Source organism: Coregonus lavaretus (assembly GCF_964263955.1).
Source record: "Coregonus lavaretus genome assembly, contig: HAP1_SCAFFOLD_432, whole genome shotgun sequence".
Taxonomy (NCBI): domain Eukaryota; kingdom Metazoa; phylum Chordata; class Actinopteri; order Salmoniformes; family Salmonidae; genus Coregonus; species Coregonus lavaretus.
In genome coordinates, this window is record NW_028157217.1 from 342,393 (window position 1) to 363,669 (window position 21,277).

The 21,277-nt window shown below is 46.4% G+C and overlaps 1 protein-coding gene across 1 annotated transcript in view; it reads right to left on the reverse strand.

The window, feature by feature from the left end:
- The window catches only part of LOC311125673 (ras-associated and pleckstrin homology domains-containing protein 1-like), a gene marked incomplete at both ends in the record, with an annotated part of 89,434 nt that extends 72,923 nt beyond the window's left edge, over window positions 1-16,511 (reverse strand). Inside the window, 4 exon segments of the mRNA XM_084199702.1 lie at window positions 7,456-7,858; window positions 8,111-8,342; window positions 14,019-14,133; window positions 16,383-16,511. Of these exon segments, the coding sequence (XP_084055828.1) occupies window positions 7,456-7,858; window positions 8,111-8,342; window positions 14,019-14,133; window positions 16,383-16,511 (879 nt within the window).
- Between the last annotated feature and the right edge of the window lie 4,766 nt (window positions 16,512-21,277).

Here is a 21,277-nt window from a genome sequence, read left to right on the forward strand (position 1 = left end):
GAGGGGTGCTCTCCTCTTATCTACCAACATAGATAGGGCTCTAACTCCTCTAGCCCCACAGTGAAATAGGGTGCAGGCCAGGCAGCAGGCTGTTAGCCAACCTGCCAGCTTAGTGGAGTCTGCCAATAGCATAGTCAGTGTAGTCAGCTCAGCCATACCCATTGAGACTGTGTCTGTGCCTCGACCTAGGTTGGGCAAAACTAAACATGGTGGTGTTCACCCTAGCAATCTTATTAGGATAAAGACCTCCTCCATTCCTGCCATTATTGAAAGAGATCGTGATACCTCACATCTCAAAATAGGGTTACTTAATGTTAGATCCCTCACTTCAAAGGCAGTCATAGTCAATGAACTAATCACTGATCATAATCTTGATGTGATTGGCCTGACTGAAACATGGCTTAAGCCTGATGAATTTGCTGTGTTAAATGAGGCCTCCCCTCCTGGTTACACTAGTGACCATATTCCCCGTGCATCCCGCAAAGGCGGAGGTGTTGCTAACATTTACGATAGCAAATTTCAATTTACAAAAAAAAAAATGGCGTTTTCATCTTTTGAGCTTCTAGTCATGAAATCTATGCAGCCTACTCAATCACTTTTTATAGCTACTGTTTACAGGCCTCCTGGGCCATATACAGCGTTCCTCTCTGAGTTTCCTGAATTCCTATCAGACCTTGTAGTCATAGCAGATCATATTCTAATTTTTGGTGATTTTAATATTCACATGGAGAAGTCCACAGACCCACTCCAAAAGTCTTTCGGAGCCATTATCGACTCAGTGGGTTTTGTCCAACATGTCTCTGGACCTACTCACTGCCACAGTCATACTCTGGACCTAGTTTTGTCCCATGGAATAAATGTTGTAGATCTTAATGTTTTTCCACAAAATCCTGGACTATCGGACCACCATTTTATTACGTTTGCAATCGCAACAAATAATCTGCTTAGACCCCAACCAAGGAGCATCAAAAGTCGTGCTATAAATTCTCAGACAACACAAAAATTCATTGATGCCCTTCCAGACTCCTTCTGCCTACCCAAGGACGTCAGAGGACAAAAATCAGTTAACCACTTAACTGAGGAACTCAATTTAACCTTGCGCAATACCCTAGATGCAGTTGCACCCCTAAAAACGAAAGACATTTGTCATAAGAAACTAGCTCCCTGGTATACAGAAAATACCCGAGCTTTGAAGCAAGCTTCCAGGAAATTGGAACGGAAATGGCGCCACACCAAACTGGAAGTCTTCCGACTAGCTTGGAAAGACAGTACCGTGCAGTACCGAAGAGCCCTCACTGCTGCTCGATCATCCTACTTTTCCAAATTAATCGAGGAAAATAAGAACAATCCAAAATTTCTTTTTGATACTGTTGCAAAGCTAACTAAAAAGCAGCATTCCCCAAGAGAGGATGGCTTTCACTTCAGCAGTGATAAATTCATGAACTTCTTTGAGGAAAAGATCATGACCATTAGAAAGCAAATTACGGACTCCTCTTTGAATCTGCGTATTCCTCCAGGGCTTAGCTGTCCTGGATCTGCACAGCTCTGCGAGGGCCTGGGATCGGGAGAGACACTTAAGTGTTTTAGTACTATATCTCTTGACACAATGATGAAAATAATCATGGCCTCTAAACCTTCAAGCTGCATACTGGATCCTATTCCTACTAAACTGCTGAAGGAGCTGCTTCCTGTGCTTGGCCCTCCTATGTTGAACATAATAAACAGCTCTCTATCCACCGGATGTGTACCAAACTCACTAAAAGTGGCAGTGATAAAGCCTCTCTTGAAAAAGCCAAACCTTGACCCGGAAAATATAAAAAACTATCGGCCTATATCGAATCTTCCATTCCTCTCAAAAATTTTAGAAAAAGCTGTTGCGCAGCAACTCACTGCCTTTCTGAAGACAAACAATGTATACGAAATGCTTCAGTCTGGTTTTAGACCCCATCATAGCACTGAGACTGCACTTGTGAAGGTGGTAAATGACCTTTTAATGGCGTCAGACCGAGGCTCTGCATCTGTCCTCGTGCTACTAGACCTTAGTGCTGCCTTTGACACCATCGATCACCACATTCTTTTGGAGAGACTGGAAACCCAAATTGGTCTACACGGACAAGTTCTGGCCTGGTTTAGATCCTACCTGTCGGAAAGATATCAGTTTGTCTCTGTGAATGGTCTGTCCTCCGACAAATCAACTGTACATTTCGGTGTTCCTCAAGGTTCCGTTTTAGGACCACTATTGTTTTCACTATATATTTTACCTCTTGGGGATGTTATTCGAAAACATAATGTTAACTTTCACTGCTATGCGGATGACACACAGCTGTACATTTCAATGAAGCATGGTGAAGCCCCAAAATTGCCCTCGCTAGAAGCCTGTGTTTCAGACATAAGGAAGTGGATGGCTGAAAACTTTTTACTTTTAAACTCGGACAAAACAGAGATGCTTGTTCTAGGTCCCAAGAAACAAAGAGATCTTCTGTTAAATCTGACAATTCATCTTGATGGTTGTAAAGTCGTCTCAAATAAAACTGTGAAGGACCTAGGCGTTACTCTTGACCCTGATCTCTCTTTTGACGAACATATCAAGACTGTTTCAAGGACAGCTTTTTTCCATCTACGTAACATTGCAAAAATCAGAAATTTTCTGTCCAAAAATGATGCAGAAAAATTAATCCATGCATTTGTTACTTCTAGGTTAGACTACTGCAATGCTCTATTTTCCGGCTACCCGGATAAAGCACTAAATAAACTTCAGTTAGTGCTAAATACGGCTGCTAGAATCCTGACTAGAACCAAGAAATTTGATCATATTACTCCAGTGCTAGCTTCCCTACACTGGCTTCCTGTTAAGGCAAGGGCTGATTTCAAGGTTTTACTGTTAACCTATAAAGCGTTACATGGGCTTGCTCCTACCTATCTTTCCGAGTTGGTCCTGCCGTACATACCAATACGTACGCTACGGTCACAAGACGCAGGCCTCCTAATTGTCCCTAGAATTTCTAAGCAAACAGCGGGAGGCAGGGCTTTCTCCTATAGATCTCCATTTTTATGGAACAGTCTGCCTACCCATGTGAGAGACGCAGACTCGGTCTCAACCTTTAAGTCTTTACTGAAGACTTATCTCTTCAGTAGGTCATATGATTGAGTGTAGTCTGGCCCAGGAGTGTGAAGGTGAACGGAAAGGCTGGAGCAACGAACAGCCCTTGCTGTCTCTGCCGGGCCGGTTCCCCTCTCCACTGGGGTTCTCTGCCTCTAACCCTGTTGCAGGGGCTGAGTCACTGGCTTGCTGGTGCTCTTTCATGCCGTCCCTGGGGGGGGTGCGTCACTTGAGTGGGTTGAGTTACTGACGTGATCTTCCTGTCTGGGTTGGCGCCCCCCCCCCCTTGGTTTGTGCTGTGGTGGAGACCTCTGTGGGCTATACTCGGCCTTGTCTCAGGATTGTAAGTTGGTGGTTGGGGATATCCCTCTAGTGGTGCGGGGGCTGTGCTTTGGCGGAGTGGGTGGGGTTATATCCTTCCTGTTTGGCCCTGTCCGGGGGTTTCTTCGGATGGGGCCACAGTGTCTCCGGACCGCTCCTGTCTCAGCCTCCAGTATTTATGCTGCAGTAGTTTATGTGTCGGGGGGCTGGGGTTAGTTGGTTATACCTGGAGTACTTCTCCTGTCTTATCCAGTGTCCTGTGTGAATTTAAGTATGCTCTCTCTAATTCTCTCGTTCTCTCTTTCTCTCTGAGAACCTGAGCCCTAGGACCATACGTCAGGACTACCGGGCATGATGACACCTTGCTGTCCCCAGTCCGCCTGGCCTTGCTGCTATTCCAGTTTCAACTGTTCTGCCTGCGGCTACGAAACCCCTACCTGTCCCAGACCTGCTGTTTTCAACTCTAAATGATCGGCTATGAAAAGCCAACTGAGAGACCTGAGCCCTAGGACCATACGTCGGGACTACCGGCCGTGGTGACTCCTTGCTGTCCCCAGTCCGCCTGGCCTTGCTGCTATTCCAGTTTAAACTGTTCTGCCTGCGGTTATGGAACCCCTACCTGTCCCAGACCTGCTGTTTTAAACTCTAATGATCGGCTATGAAAAGCCAACTGAGATTTATTCCTGATTATTATTTGACCATGCTTGTCACTTATGAACATTTTTGAACATCTTGGCATGGTTCTGTTATAATCTCCACCCGGCACAGCCAGAAGAGGACTGGCCACCCCTCATAGCCTGGTTCCTCTCTAGGTTTCTTCCTAGGTTTTGCCTTTCTAGGGAGTTTTTCCTAGCCACCGTGCTTCTACACCTGCATTACTAGCTGTTTGGGGTTTTAGGCTGGGTTTCTGTACAGCACTTCGAGATATTAGCTGATGTAAGAAGGGCTATATAAAATAAAATTGATTGATTGATTGATTGAATGGCACCCTATTCCCTATATAGTGCACTACTTTAGACCAGAGAATGGCACCCTATTCCCTATATAGTGCACTACTTTAGACCAGAGAATGGCACCCTATTCCCTATATAGTGCACTACTGTTGACCAGAGAATGGCACCCTATTCCCTATATAGTGCACTACTGTTGACCAGAGAATGGCACCCTATTCCCTACCTAGTGCACTACTGTTGACCAGGGCCCATTGGCTGCTATCTGGGACACCATCACCTGTCATGTTGATTATTATGAAAAACAATGAGTTATGTGTCAAAGATGAAATATTAAATGATGGTCAGATTACCAATGATTACAGTCATCCCTGGTCCCAATACATAAACCACTAGGCCCCATCATCCCTAATACCGGAACAGCTAAACTAACTGTTGATCCCTAAACCTCAGGAGAACTAAACAGAATCACATCTGAGCAAGGCCCACCAGGCAGAAAGCAGCTTTACACCAGGGTTACTGCAGTGCTCTCTCACTCCTTCTCTGTGTCCCAAATAGCACCCTATTCCCTATATAGTGCACTACATTAAACCATAGCTCTAGTCAAAGGTAGTGTGCTATATTGGTAATACGGTGCCGATTGGGATACATCCTCTCTCCCTCAGTCAGTCAGCTTCAAATCAAATCTGTCTGTGACCTCCCCCTGTTTAATCTGCACATCTGGTTCTCTCTCTCTCTTTCAGTGTCCCCCCTCTCTCTCTCTCTCTCTCTCTCTCTCTCTATCTCTCTCTCTCTCTCTCTCTCTCTCTCTCCCTTCACTAACAAACCATCTCTCTCCACCTTCACTAACAAACCATCTCTCTCTCTCCACCTTCACTAACAAACCATCTCTCTCTCTCTCTCTCCACCTACACTAACAAACCATCCCTCTCTCTCTCCCCCCTCTCTCTCTCTCCCTCTCTCTCTCCAGCTTCACTAACAAACCATCCCTCTCTCTCTCTCGCTCTCTCTCCACCTTCACTAACAAACCATCTCTCTCTCTCCACCTTCACTAACAAACCATCTCTCTCTCCACCTTCAATAACAAACCATCCCTCTCTCTCTCCCTCCCCCCTCTCTCCCCCTCTCTCTACCTACACTAACAAACCATCCCTCTCTCTCTCCCTCCCCCTCTCTCGCTCTCTCCACCTACACTAACAAACCATCCCTCTCTCCCTCCCTCCCTCCCCCTCTCTCTCCACCTTCACTAACAAACCATCTCTCTCTCCACCTTCACTAACAAACCATCCCTCTCTCTCCCTCTCTCCCTCTCTCTCTCCCTCCCTCTCTCTCCACTTTCACTAACAAACCATCCCTCTCTCCACCTTCACTAACAAACCATCCCCCTCTCTCTCTCTCCACCTTCACTAACAAACCATCCCTCTCTCGCTCTCTCCACCTACACTAACAAACCATCTCTCTCCACCTTCACTAACAAACCATCCCTCTCTCTCTCCACCTTCACTAACAAACCATCTCTCTCTCCACCTTCACTAACAAACCATCCCCCTCTCTCTCCACCTACACTAACAAACCATCCCCCTCTCTCTCCCTGTCTCTCTCTGTCTCTCTCAACCTACACTAACAAACCACCTTCACTAACAAACCATCCCTCTCTCTCTCCACCTACACTAACAAACCATCTCTCTCCACCTTCACTAACAAACCATCCCTCTCTCTCTCCACCTTCACTAACAAACCATCCTTCACCCTCCCTCCCTCCCTCTCTCTCTCCACCTTCACTAACAAACCATCTCTCTCAAACTTCACTAACAAACCATCCTCCCTCTCTCTCTCCACCTTCACTAACAAACCATCCCCCTCTCTCTCCCTGTCTCTCTCTGTCTCTCTCAACCTACACTAACAAACCACCTTCACTAACAAACCATCTCTCTCAAACTTCACTAACAAACCATCCTCCCTCTCTCTCTCCACCTTCACTAACAAACCATCCCCCTCTCTCTCCCTGTCTCTCCCTGTCTCTCTCAACCTACACTAACAAACCACCTTCACTAACAAACCATCCACCTCTCTCTCCCTCCCCCCTACCTCCCTCCCCGCGGCAGGTAGCTTAGTGGGTAAGAGTGTTGTGCCAGTAACCGAAAGGTCGCTGGTTCTAATCCCCGAGCCGACTAGGTGAAAAATCTGTCGATGTGCCCTTAAGCAAGGCACTTAACCCTAATTGCTCCTGTAAGTCGCTCTGGATAAGAGCGTCTGATAAATGACCTAAATGTATAATCCCCCTCTCTCTCTCTCTCTCCACCTTCACTAACAATATCTCTCTCTCTCTGTGTCTGTTTCTCCTCTCTCTCTCTCCCCGTCTGTCTCTCGTGTCTCTCTCTCCCCTCTCTCTCTCTGCGTGTCTCTGCGTGTCTCTCTCTGCGTCTCTCTCTCTCTGTGCGTCTCTCTCTCCCCCTCTCTCTCCCCCTCTCTCTCTGTGCGTCTCTCTCTCTCCCCCTCTCTCTGTGCGTCTCTCTCTCTCTCTCTCTCTGTGCGTCTCTCTCTCTCTCCCCCTCTCTCTCTGTGCGTCTCTCTCTCTCTCCCCCTCTCTCTCTCTGTGCGTCTCTCTCTCTCTCCCCCTCTCTCTCTCTGTGCGTCTCTCTCTCTCCCCCTCTGTCTCTCTGTGCGTCTCTCTCTCTCCCCCTCTCTCTCTCTGTGCGTCTATCTCTCTCCCCCTCTCTCTCTCTAGGCCCTGTAGTAGGGAGTAGGACAAAAATGTCATGCCCTCCTAAAACAGGTTCTAACTCCAGTTCTGTTTGCGATATTAAGATTCTAACACTGACAGTGTGTTATACAGACTTATTTAGGAAAAGCCAAGGATGGAGGGGGGCATGACATAAAACAATGTCAATGTAATAAATTAAATTAATGAGCAGTCGGTTCTAGTGTTAAGAGATAAACTAGTTATATTTATTTAATGGTCCTTCAATCCGGTTCTGTCAGTTGATCAGTTGGTCCAGTTGGTCCAGTCTGTATCGCTGTAGAGGAATGCAGTGAAGGTTGAACGGTACATGATGTATTAGTGTCTGTGTGCAGGTAGCCTACCTCTGTACTGCCCGGGGGGCCCTGATTGGGCCCCTGTGGCGTGGGTGTTTCCCCGTCCTGCTCCGAAGGTCTGAGAACACTATCCAGAGAATCCACGCTGCTGGCCGACGCAGAGTTCACCGACGACCAGGAGGAGTGGGACACGGAGCGGACCGCGTGTTCGCTGACCGTCCCCACGGAGCCCGTCCTGCGGTGGGTGTGGTGGTGGGTGGCGGGCCTCCGCATGGTGGAGGAGGAGGAAGAGGTGGAGGCGCTAGCTAGGGAGTGGGAGCTCTGTCTGGCAGCCTCGTCCATACTGAGAGAAGCCTGCTCCAGCTGGGCCGTGATATCATCCAGGGACAGGTTGGAGGCCATGGGGCGGCGGTGGCGAGCTGCCACCGTGGAGGCTGGTGAGGCCCGGGTACTGGTGGATAGATAGAGGGGTACTTTATTAATCCCTGAGGTGAAATGACATGTCAAACGCAGTAGCAAAATAAATATACATACTGTCCCGGACAACACGAAAAAACAAAGTCCGATAGGAGATAAATCAATAAATATTTGATAAATTGATAAATAATCAATAAATAATCACATAAATACCACAACACAACAGTGACATCAATGATATATTCAACATAAACATAAATATATCCACAGTTCAGCAATAGCTTACCTGCTGGAGGTGCTGCCCCCACTGCTGGAGGTGCCTCCTCCACTGCTCCCAGCATGCACCTTGGTGCTGCTGCTGCTGCGGCCAGCGGGGGGTTTCTGGCGCAGCTTAGCATCACCTGGCACACCCAGCCTGTTCTTGCCACTATTGGGCTTGCTCAGCTCCTGCTCTATGGAACACAGGTCTGCCATCAGGGAATCCAGATCTACACCGTCTCCGCCCTGGTTTAGAGCCTCTGGAAGAACAACAACAACAACATTAACAACAACATTAACAACAAAAACAACAAATATAGCTGCAAGAAGCAATGCCGGGGTTCAAGCTTTGGCCCCATAGCACCACCACCAGGACAAATTGGACACATTTCCCTGAAGAGCTACTTCTGTATTCTTTACGACGCTTGCCAAATATCAGAACTCAAAATCAAAACAGATCATGCAATACGCTTTTGATGTATTTTGGACAATTTTCAACCATGTTGACTACTTTAAACGCCTTATTCTCCAGAAGAATCTTTGGATGTCTTCAAATGAAATATTTTTCCAAGACTCTAGCGCAAACAATATGGCTGCTATAAGCCAATGAGCTTGCATTAATTGTTTTTCCTGTCCAACAGCGCCACCATGCTGGCAAACAACCATACTCTACAGGTCAGCTAGACTGACATCCCTGAGCATGTGTGCCAAATTCCAATTCTGACTCGAACAGATCAAAATATATAAATACTGTATGTGCCGATATAGCACCATTGTGTAAAAAATGAACATCTGTGTCTGATTTATATGCATTTATGTGCCAGGTCACGCCCACTTGAATGTTTATTGGTCAGTACCATATTGTTTGAGTTGCTAGCGTGGAAAATATTGCGTTGTGAGACATTGATCCATAAATGCCATGTATCAAGTTGTGTGAGCCTTTGAAAGCATTTCATGGCTACAGATGTGAGTGCTACGGGTCGACAGTCATTTAGACAGGTTACCTTAGCGTTCTTGGGTACAGGGACTATGGTGGTCTGCTTGAAATATGTACAGTCATGGTCAAAAGTTTTGAGAATGACAAACACTAATTTTCACCAAGTCTGCTGCCTCAGTTGACGGCAATTTGCATATACTCCAGAATGTCATGAAGAGTGATCAGATTAATTGCAATTAATTGCAAAGTCCCTCTTTGCCATGAAAATGAACTTAATCCCCCAAAAACATTTCCACTGCATTTCAGCCCTGCCACAAAAGGACCAGCTGCCATCATGTCAGTGATTCTCTCGTTAACACAGGTGAGAGTGTTGACGAGGACAAGGCTGGAGATCACTATGTCATGCTGATTGAGTTAGAATAACAGACTGGAAGCTTTAAAAGGAGGGTGGTGCTTGAAATCATTGTTCTTCCTCTGTTAACCATGGTTACCTGCAAGGAAACACGTTCAAGAGAGTCATTTAGCTTGTCTGGTAGGCTCTGGGCAGCTATCGGCTGGGTTTCCCTTTGTAATCCGTGATACTTTGAAAGCCCTGTCACATCCGACGAGCTTCAGAGCTGGCAAAGTAGGATTCGAACTTAATCCTGTATTGACGCTTTGCCTGTTTGACGGCTCATCGGAGGTAGTAGCGGCATCTCTTTAACAGTGCATTCGGAAAATATTCACACCCCTTCACTTTTTCCACATTTTGTTACGTTCCAGCCTTATTCTAAAATTGATGAAATTAACATTTGTCCTCATCAATTTACACACAATATCCCACAATGACAAAGTGAAAACAGGGTTTTAGAAATGTTCTGCACATTTATAAAAATACAAAAAACAAAAATACCTTATTTACATAAGTATTCAGACCCTTTGCATCCTTTTTCCAATTATCATCCTTGAGATGATATTTAGAAAATATTTTTATCTGGACACTTTCAAAGTCAGATTAGGATATAGGTCAGGGACTAGATAGTGTTTTTTTTTACCTGGAGTTGTTCCTTATTGTAAAGAGATGGGTGGGCCTAAGGCTTAAGAGGGTGTGAACGATGCCGAATGGGTGTAGACAAAGAAGAGCTCTCCAGAAGGTGTACCAAAACGTTCAAGGGCCATTTTCTCAAAAGTGGGGTTACAAGTTTATCAACTTTCAAAGCAGAATTACTTTCCCATTGTTCCTCAGTGTATATAACATTTTGTAGCTCGGAGTCTACTTTTATCCAATGTAAAAAACACAATTTCTAATTTTGCTACATAAGACCGGGTCGAGGCAGTGGGTCACATTTTTACTCCTGAACTTATTTAGTCTTGCCATAACAAAGGGGTTGAATACTTATTGACATTTCAGCTTTTAAATTTCTATTAATTTGTATTAAATCCTAAAAACTAAATTCCACTTTGACATTATGGGGTCTTGTGTGTAGATCAGTGACACAAAATCGCAATTTAATCCATTTTAAATTTAGGCTGTAACAACTAAATGTGGCAAACGTCAAGGGGTGTGAATACTTTCTGAAGGCACTGTACGTGTGCAATTCTCACTCCGGCCTGCAAAAGGCAGCAATACGCAATATAGCATCCAGTGTGCCGGAAACACAAGAAGTCGATTTGGATCAGTGGCGGGGAAAGTGGTGTGTGCTGGTTTTGCTAGTTAGCTTGGCTGTTACCATCCCTGCAGCCTACAATGAAAGGACCTAAGGGTGACATAACAACGAAAATAGTATAGAAATGGCCCCCAAAAATGGAAAAGTTGAGGATGAACACACAGAATTCAATGATGAATGGACTGAATCTTATGCATTTATAGCCAACTGCTTAATATGCAGTGAGAAATTAGCCAACAACAAGAAATCCAATGTCGACAGACATTTTCAAAAGCAACACACTATATTTGCTGAAAAGTATCCACCTGGAGATGCCAGAAAGAGAGCCATTGCTGAGCTGAAGCACAGAGCAGAGGTACCTTCTCAAAATGGATCAAATGGTAAAATACAAACACTGCTGCTAGCTTCGTGGAATGTGTAAAGTCATTCACAACAGGGGTTTGGATCTGAAATTATTTATCGATTGTTTCGTTCTGAACCCCAAATTTATTTTTTACGGTTTACATCGTTTCTTTCTGTTCCTTTTTAAACCTCAAATCTACTTGATTTTACATTTAGCTCGACGTTAAATGACTTCACCAATCAGTGCGGATTGGTTCAGCTGGCCGGCCGGCAGACACCGGAATACGTTTCAATGACAGAAAAAAAATTGTAGGGAAAAAAAATGTCCAGAACGTAGATTATTATAAAAAAAAATTTACCGGTTCCCATGCTTTCAAAATAACGGAAGAGTATAGATCCACTTTCGTTGGTGGTTCTGATTCTGTTCCTCTAAAAATGTTATTTTCCGGTTCCGTTCCCTGAACCGGTTCCAACCCCTGGTTCACAGACGGTGAGTACTTGAAATATTCCTTTATAAAAGTATCCGAGACGCTGTATTCCCATTTCAAAAAACGAAATAGTTCAGAACATGTAAGATCTTCTGCAAATACTGTCAAGGACAGGACCCTGAAAATGGCAAGAGACATTAGCAGTCAGCAGATTAAGGACATAAATGCAGCCTATTCTATCGTGTGATGTTGATGACATAGCACAGACAGCACGGCTCTGCAGGAACTCTGAGGGTCCGCAAGAGGAACTTGTTGAGTTATTACTGCTGAAAGGACAAACACAGGGAGAGGTGGTTTGTGATTCGGCTGTTTAAAAGGCCAAATAAATCAAAACCAGCCACCTGGTGTCTGTGGCAACAGAAGGGGGGAGGAGGAGAGGAGCTTCCTACATAGATGGTCGGATCAAAAGCTGATGACGTTTCATTGCATCATCCATCAAGAGGCACACAAACATTTTCTGCCAGAGTTGATGGAAGTGTTGAACCTTGTTGTCCAATTTTGTTGGTAAACAAAATAATGGTAAAAGGGTTAAACCCACTGCCCTTCTGGAGACAGGCGCCTGGTCTCCCATCCCTGAAATAATTCACACAGCAGAACAACTGCGATTTGACACCGCAAATCTGCAAGTTTCCATTCTGACAATCCAACAATAATTTGCTGCACGATTTGACTATCATTCCTTGTGTCAACCCGTGATGTTGACGGACTCCAGGGAGTGAGCCAACCACGGCTAGAACTGGAACTGGACAAGAACATACGGGTGTAAAAATTCAAAGGCCTGAGAACGTACCTGGAAAGTCTCGCACGGACACTCTGACTCAAAATCACAAATGGAAAGAAATCCAAGACCTTCAGAAACAAGATCAGCTTGTATTTGACATGTGGAATGGCTTTCCCGACAGCTATGGCAACATGAAGAGAAATGCATTTGGCATCATCTCAATCGTTCGGTCAACTTAACTGTGCGAGCAGGTGTTTTCAAGCAGGAACTTCATCACTGCCGTCTGACTGACCGAAGACAGTCCTGTCATCCTACTGCCGGAAGACAGTCCTGTCATCCTACTGCCCTAATATCGTTAAGACCTGCTCAGAGGCACAGCAGCAGAAATCACACAGAACTGGTAAGTTATGCTATTTATTTATTCATTCATTTAATTTGTAAGAAAATCTGTTCATAATACCAGTGTGTATTTAGCTGTTTTAAAGGCTCACCGAGGGGGGATTGTGTGAAAGGGGAAAAAAGGAAGGCGACCCAGAAAACCTTGTGATTATAGCCTCATACCAAGAGCAGCTAAACAGTGAGGCCATTGTAATCAAAACAGGAGATATGACCACCTTCTCCAAAACAATATAGTCGCTTTCCAGGCCAGAGGTGCTGAAGGACCGCAGATAGGTTTGGAAATATTGGGACAATTACAATCTACAGGACAATAAAACCTTCGTACTTTTATTCTGTTCTTGACATGTACCAAAACATTACCTGCTGCAGGTTAAGTTTCTGTTGCTTCAAGTTTGCAGACTAGGCCTGTCTGAATGGAGGCCTGTCTGAATGGCGGCCTGTCTGAATGGAGGCCTGTCTGAATGGAGGCCTGTCTGAATGGAGGCCTGTCTGAATGTGCTAATTTCTCATTTATAAAAGTAAAGTAAAGAAACAAAGAACCGCCATCCCATCTGGTTTGGGCTTAGTGGGACTATCATTTGTTTTTCAACAGGACAATGACCCAACACACCTCCAGGCTGTGTAAGGGCTATTTGACCAAGAAGGAGAGTGATGGAGTGCTGCATCAGATGACCTGGCCTCCACAATCACCTGACCTCAACCGAATTGAGATGGTTTGGGGATGAGTCGGACCGCAGAGTGAAGGAAAAGCAGCCAACAAGTGCTCAGGATATGTGGGAACTCTTTCAAGACTGTTGGAAAAGCATTCCTCATGAAGCTGTTTGAGAGAATGCCAAGTGTGCGCAAAGCTGTCATCAAGGCAAAGGGTGGCTATTTGAAGAATCTCAAATATAAAATATATTTTGATTTGTTGAATACTTTTTTTGGTTACTACATGATTCCAAATGGGTTATTTCATAGTGTTGATGTCTTCACTATTATTCTACAATGTAAAACATTTTTAAAAATAAAGAAAAACCCTTGAATGAGTAGGTGTGTCCAAACTTTTGACTGGTAGTGTATCTTCCAGTGATAAAGGTTACCGAGCCCTGCTTTAGGGAGAGCCCAATATGCCCTGATGGTGGCGCCATGGCTGCCTGATGGTGGCGCTATGGGGCCATAGTTTGAACCACGCCATGGCTGCCTGATGGTGGCGCTATGGGGCCATAGTTTGAACCACGCCATGGCTGCCTGATGGTGGCGCTATGGGACCATAGTATGAACCACGCCATGGCTGCCTGATGGTGGCGCTATGGGGCCATAGTTTGAACCACGCCATGGCTGCCTGATGGTGGCGCTATGGGACCATAGTTTGAACCAGGCCATGGCTGCTTGCAGCTATATTATGTAGGCTGTATTAATACCGTTGATGTTGTATATGGAGAAGCGGTTGCAGAAGCTAGCCATGTTGGTCTCCTGTCTGAGAGGGGCTTTCTGAGGGGCCTTCTGGACCGTCTCTGGTTTCCCATCATCCAGACTCTGTACAGGGAGAGAGAACAGACTGTTGGTCTCCTGTCTGAGAGGGGCTTTCTGAGGGGCCTTCTGGACCGTCTCTGGTTTCCCATCATCCAGACTCTGTACAGGGAGAGAGAACAGACTGTTGGTCTCCTGTCTGAGAGGGGCTTTCTGAGGGGCCTTCTGGACCGTCTCTGGTTTCCCATCATCCAGACTCTGTACAGGGAGAGAGAACAGACTGTTGGTCTCCTGTCTGAGAGGGGCTTTCTGAGGGGCCTTCTGGACCGTCTCTGGTTTCCCATCATCCAGACTCTGTACAGGGAGAGAGAACAGACTGTTGGTCTCCTGTCTGAGAGGGGCTTTCTGAGGGGCCTTCTGGACCGTCTCTGGTTTCCCATCATCCAGACTCTGTACAGGGGAGAGACAGACCGTATTTCCCACAATCATATGAAAATACCACCCACTAAGAAGGTAGTTATAATGCTGAATATAAATGGTCACAAAATAATCCATATAACATCACTGAATGTCCACATAATATATTAGTTAGTTACCTGTTAGGGTTAGTTACCTGTTAGGGTTAGTTACCTGTTAGGGTTAAGGTTAGTTACCAGTGTGAGTTAGGGTTAGTTACCAGTGTGAGTTAGGGTTAGTTACCAGTGTGAGTTAGGGTTAGTTACCAGTGTGAGTTAGGGTTAGTTACCAGTGTGAGTTAGGGTTAGTTACCAGTGTGAGTTAGGGTTAGTTACCAGTGTGAGTTAGGGTTAGTTACCAGTGTGAGTTAGGCTTAGTTACCAGTGTGAGTTAGGCTTAGTTACCTGTTAGTTACCTGTGTGAGTTGGGGTTAGTTACCTGTTAGGGTTAGTTACCAGTGTGAGTTAGGCTTAGTTACCAGTGTGAGTTAGGGTTAGTTACCTGTGTGAGTTGGGGTTAGTTACCTGTTAGGGTTAGTTACCAGTGTGAGTTAGGGTTAGTTACCAGTGTGAGTTAGGGTTAGTTCAGTGTGAGTTAGGGTTAGTTACCAGTGTGAGTTAGGGTTAGTTACCAGTGTGAGTTAGGGTTAGTTACCAGTGTGAGTTAGGGTTAGTTACCTGTTAGTTACCTGTGTGAGTTGGGGTTAGTTACCTGTTAGGGTTAGTTACCAGTGTGAGTTAGGGTTAGTTAAATGTGAGTTAGGGTTAGATAAGTGTGAGTTAGGGTTAGTTACCAGTGTGAGTTAGGGTTAGTTACCAGTGTGAGTTAGGGTTAGTTACCAGTGTGAGTTAGGGTTAGTTACCAGTGTGAGTTAGGGTTAGTTACCAGTGTGAGTTAGGGTTAGTTACCTGTGTGAGTTGGGGTTAGTTACCAGTGTGAGTTAGGGTTAGTTACCAGTGTGAGTTAGGGTTAGTTACCAGTGTGAGTTAGGGTTAGTTACCAGTGTGAGTTAGGGTTAGTTCAGTGTGAGTTAGGGTTAGTTAAATGTGAGTTAGGGTTAGTTAAATGTGAGTTAGGGTTAGTTAAGTGTGAGTTAGGGTTAGTTACCTGTGTGAGTTAGGGTTAATTACCTGTGTGAGTTAGGGTTAGTTACCAGTGTGAGTTAGGGTTAGTTACCAGTGTGAGTTAGGGTTAGTTCAGTGTGAGTTAGGGTTAGTTAAATGTGAGTTAGGGTTAGTTAAATGTGAGTTAGGGTTAGTTAAGTGTGAGTTAGGGTTAGTTACCTGTGTGAGTTAGGGTTAGTTAAATGTGAGTTAGGGTTAGTTAAATGTGAGTTAGGGTTAGTTACCTGTGTGAGTTAGGGTTAGTTACCTGTGTGAGTTAGGGTTAGTTAAGTGTGAGTTAGGGTTAGTTAAGTGTGAGTTAGGGTTAGTTACCTGTGCGAGTTAGGGTTAGTTACCAGTGTGAGTTAGGGTTAGTTACCTGTGTGAGTTAGGGTTAGTTACCAGTGTGAGTTAGGGTTAGTTACCAGTGTGAGTTAGGGTTAGTTACCAGTGTGAGTTAGGGTTAGTTCAGTGTGAGTTAGGGTTAGTTAAATGTGAGTTAGGGTTAGTTAAGTGTGAGTTAGGGTTAGTTACCTGTGTGAGTTAGGGTTAGTTACCTGTGTGAGTTAGGGTTAGTTACCAGTGTGAGTTAGGGTTAGTTAAATGTGAGTTGGGGTTAGTTAAATGTGAGTTAGGGTTAGTTACCTGTGTGAGTTAGGGTTAGTTACCTGTGTGAGTTAGGGTTAGTTAAGTGTGAGTTAGGGTTAGTTAAGTGTGAGTTAGGGTTAGTTACCAGTGTGAGTTAGGTTTAGTTACCTGTGTGAGTTTATCCAGCTCTCCCAGCCAGGCTCCAAACATCTTGTCTAGATCCTGATCTTCTTTGTCACTGTCCTCCTCCTCTCCTCCCTCGGAGTGGTCCAGCTCCTCGTCTGACAGCTGATCCATCTGAAACACACACAGCGTACAGTTAGCTACCGGGCGTGAGTTGTAGCTTGACGAGCATATCAGTCCCTCTCATTCATCTCCAATGGGAACCCTGCATCTCCATGGTAACATCCCTGGAGCAAGTCCACCTAACTGATGAACACCTGGCCACTGACTTCAATCCATGTCTATGTGTCTCCAGAACCTATCAGATCACTTGCTTTAATCATTCATCTAAATAATCATAATTCCATAATTTCAACCTTTTCGACACTGGGCACCCCAAAACTCAGAGTGGGCACAATTTTGCATTTTTCAAACACCTGAAACCATTTTCATTCAATCTAGAGCCATAATCATTAAGCTTAATTATATGTCAAAGACATGTATATTTCTCTTCATATCTCAGTATACCTCTTCAGCTGTCTGTGTCCTCCTGACTGGTCTTTCTGTTTTTTAAAGAAACGAAATGTGCTTCTCTGCATCTCTGCTAAAATCTGGGTAAAATATTGAAAGGAATGTGAGTCTTATTAAGCACATTTAGTTATTGCTTGCTTTTCTAAAGTCTACCAACCTTGCCAGCAGGCACGCCAGCTAAGATACAGGTAACTGCCAAAATAATGGAAATGAACATCCCATCATGCTTAGGGTCATGTATAAAAATGCTCGGCAGGCCATTATTTTGGCTACCATGGCTATGCCCCCATAGGATGACAATGCCGCCATCCACAGGGCACGAGTGGTCACTGAATGGTTTGATGAGCATGAAAACTATGTAAACCATATGCCATGGCCGTCTCAGTCACCAGATCTCAACCCAATTGAACACTTATGGAAGATTCTGGAGCGGCGCCTGAGACAGCGTTTTCCACCATCATCAACAAAACACCAAATGATTGAATTTCTGGTGGAAGAATGGTGTCGCATCCCTCCAATAGAGTTCCAGACACTTGTAGAATCTATACCAAGGCGCATTGAAGCTGTTCTGGTGGCTCGTGGTGGCCCAACGCCCTATTAAGACACTTTATGTTGGTGTTTCCTTTATTTTGGCAGATACCTATAGTTAGACAAGCCAGCTACTCTAACGTTATTGATAGCCTGAAATGGCTTCTTGGTAGCTAGTTATGAGGATGGGAGATTGGGAACCTATCTGGGCTAGCTAAAGACAACTTCATAACATTGGTAAGTGGGTAGTATTATTATATATATCCCACAGTTGACAGTGCATGTCAGAACAAAAACCAAGCCATGAGGTCGATGGAATTGTCCGTAGGGCTCCGAGACAGGATTGTGTCGAGGCACAGATCTGGGGAAGGGTACCAAAACATTTCTGAAGCATTGAATGTCCACAAGAACACAGTGGCCTCCATCATTCTTAAAAGGATGAAGTTTGGAACCACCAAGACACTTCCTAGAGCTGGCCGCCCGGCCAAACTGAGCAATCAGGGGAGAAGGGCCTTGGTCCGGGAGGTGACCAAGAACCCGAATGTCACTCTGACAGCGCTCCAAAGTTCCTCTGTGGAGATGGGAGAACCTTCCAGAAGGACAACCATCTCTGCAGCACTCCACCAATCAGACCTTTATGCTAAAGTGACCAGACGGAAGCCAATCCTCAGTAAAAGGCACATGACAGCCCGCTTGGAGTTTGCCAAAAGGCACCTAAAGGACAGACCATGAGAAACAAGATTCTCTGGTCTGATGAAACCTAGATTGAACTCTTTGGCCTGAATGCCAAGCGTCATGTCTGGAGGAAACCTGGCACCATCCCTACGGTGAAGCATGGTGGTGGCAGCATCATGCTGTGGGGATGTTTTTCAGCAGCAGGGACTGGGAGACTAGTCAGGATCGAGGCAAACATTTCTAAAAACCTGCTTTCGCTTTGTCATTATGGGGTATTCTGTATAGATTGCTGAGGATTTGTATTTATTTAAGCTATTTTAGAATAAGGCTGTAACGTAACAAAAATGTGGAAAAAGTCAAAGGGTCTGAATACTTTCCGAAGGCACTGTATATAGTATTATCACTACTGGTTAACCCAGAGTGGGATCTGATTTTGGAGCAGCCAGATGTCTGAGTCCTCCTCATCAGAACAGGACCACTTCAATTCATCAGGATGGGAGAACTAGAGACACAGACAATACTGGGATAAACCAAGGTACAAACTCGGAACACAACCTCATTTACTGTGCAGGCCATTAGGGGATTAAGAGGACTGGGCCTTGGGCCATCCTGTAAACCTCTGTTCCCCCCCTGTCCTATTCCTGGAAAGCGGTGTTGCTCCCTCCCTCCCTAGAGGCAGAGTGAAAACCATCCCTACTGTAGAGTGAAAAGGCTCACCCAGCCAACGATTAGAGGAGAGCTGTGGATAGCAGGGCTGTCATCTGGGCTGTGGCTAGAGGAGACCCAGCCAACGATTAGAGGAGAGCTGTGGATAGCAGGGCTGTCATCTGGGCTGTGGCTAGAGGAGACCCAGCCAACGATTAGAGGAGAGCTGTGGATAGCAGGGCTGTCATCTGGGCTGTGGCTAGAGGAGAACTGGTGAAGGGCTGAGGCTTGGGTCGCCTCTACATCTGTGGGCTTCGAGGGGGGAACGAGATGAAGGACGTTCTGGGCTGGGTGCTGTGGGCTGTGGGCTGTGGGCTAGGGGCTGGGGGCTAGGGCCTGGGGGCTAGGGCCTGGGGGCTAGGGGCTGGGGGCTAGGGGCTGGGGGCGAGGGCCTGGGGGCTGGGTGCTAGGGGCTAGGGGCTGGGGGCTAGGGGCTGGGGGCTGGGTGCTAGGGGCCTGGGGGCTGGGTGCTAGGGCCTGGGGGCTGGGTGCTAGGGGCTGGGGGCTGGGTGCTAGGGGCCTGGGTGCTAGGGGCTGGGGGATGGGGAGGCTCTGGAGAAGATACACTGACTACACGTTGCATTTTGCTGGGGCTGGAGTTGGATTTGGAGTTAGGGCTCACATCACTGTAGGACACGTGGGGAAGGTACACACACTTGGCTGAGATCAGCAGGAGCCTGGGGAACGTGCAGGGCTGAGATCTGTTCTGAGATCAGTAGGTAGCCTGGGGAATGTACACCACCCTGAACCTCCCCAGCAGGTCTGAGCAGAGCCAAGATCTGCTCTGAGATCAGTAGATAGCCTGTGAAACGTGCAGGGCTGAGATCTGCTCTGAGATCAGTAGGTAGCCTGGGGAATGTACACCACCCTGAACCTCCCCAGCAGGTCTGAGCAGAGCCAAGATCTGCTCTGAGATCAGTAGGTAGCCTGGGGAACGTGCAGGGCTGAGATCTGCTCTGAGATCAGTAGATAGCCTGGGGAACGTGCAGGGCTGAGATCTGTTCTGAGATCAGTAGATAGCCTGGGGAACGTGCAGGGCTGAGATCTGTTCTGAGATCAGTAGATAGCCTGGGGAACGTGCAGGGCTGAGATCTGTTCTGAGATCAGTAGATAGCCTGGGGAACGTGCAGGGCTGAGATCTGTTCTGAGATCAGTAGATAGCCTGGGGAACGTGCAGGGCTGAGATCTGTTCTGAGATCAGTAGATAGCCTGGGGAACGTGCAGGGCTGAGATCTGTTCTGAGATCAGTAGGTAGCCTGGGGAACGTGCAGGGCTGAGATCTGTTCTGGGATCAGTAGATAGCCTGGGGAACGTGCAGGGCTGAGATCTGTTCTGGGATCAGTAGGCCTCCCAGACAGCAGAAGTGCTCTTCTATCTCTGGGTGTGACTTGATGTCACATGGTTGGTTCTTATATCAAACATAGTGAAGGTAGAGGGGTGGATACTGGACAAACAGTTAATGCGCTCACATCTATGCACACAGCAGGGCTGGGCTCAATTCCAATGGAAGGCAGTCAATTCAGGAAGTAAACTACAATTAAATAATTGAAAAAAAATTGCATTTATTATTAATGACTTCTCAATAAACTGAAATGTAGAAGCTATTTATTTAAGTTTTTTCAATGTCTGAATTGTTTTATTCAAATCACTTCCTGAATTGACTGCCTTCAATTGGAATTGAGCCCAGCCCTGACACAAACACACACTCCTGCTGCATGCCTGTCTGGAAATACGCTGTTTTCCTCTCCTCCTCCAACCTCCCACCTCCCTCTCCTCCTCCAACCTCCCACCTCCCTCTCCTCCTCCAACCTTCCCTCACTTCCTCCAACCTTCCCTCACTTCCTCCAACCTCCCTCTCCTCCTCCAACCTTCCCTCTCCTCCTCCAACCTCCCTCTCCTCCTCCAACCTTCCCTCTATTCCTCCAACCTTCCCTCTATTCCTCCAACCTCCCTCTCCTCCTCCAACCTTCCCTCTCCTCCTCCAACCTCCCTCTCCTCCTCCAACCTTCCCTCTCCTCCTCCAACCTCCCTCTCCTCCTCCAACCTCCCTCTCCTCCTCCAACCTTCCCTCTCCTCCTCCAACCTTCCCTCTCCTCCTCCAACCTTCCCTCTCCTCCTCCAACCTTCCCTCTCCTCCTCCAACCTTCCCTCTCCTCCTCCAACCTTCCCTCTCCTCCTCCAACCTCCCTCTCCTCCTCCAACCTTCCCTCTATTCCTCCAACCTTCCCTCTCCTCCTCCAACCTCCCTCTATTCCTCCAACCTCCCTCTCCTCCTCCAACCTTCCCTCTCCTCCTCCAACCTCCCTCTATTCCTCCAACCTTCCCTCTCCTCCTCCAACCTTCCCTCTCCTCCTCCAACCTTCCCTCTATTCCTCCAACCTTCCCTCTCCTCCTCCAACCTCCCTCTATTCCTCCAACCTTCCCTCTCCTCCTCCAACCTCCCTCTATTCCTCCAACCTTCC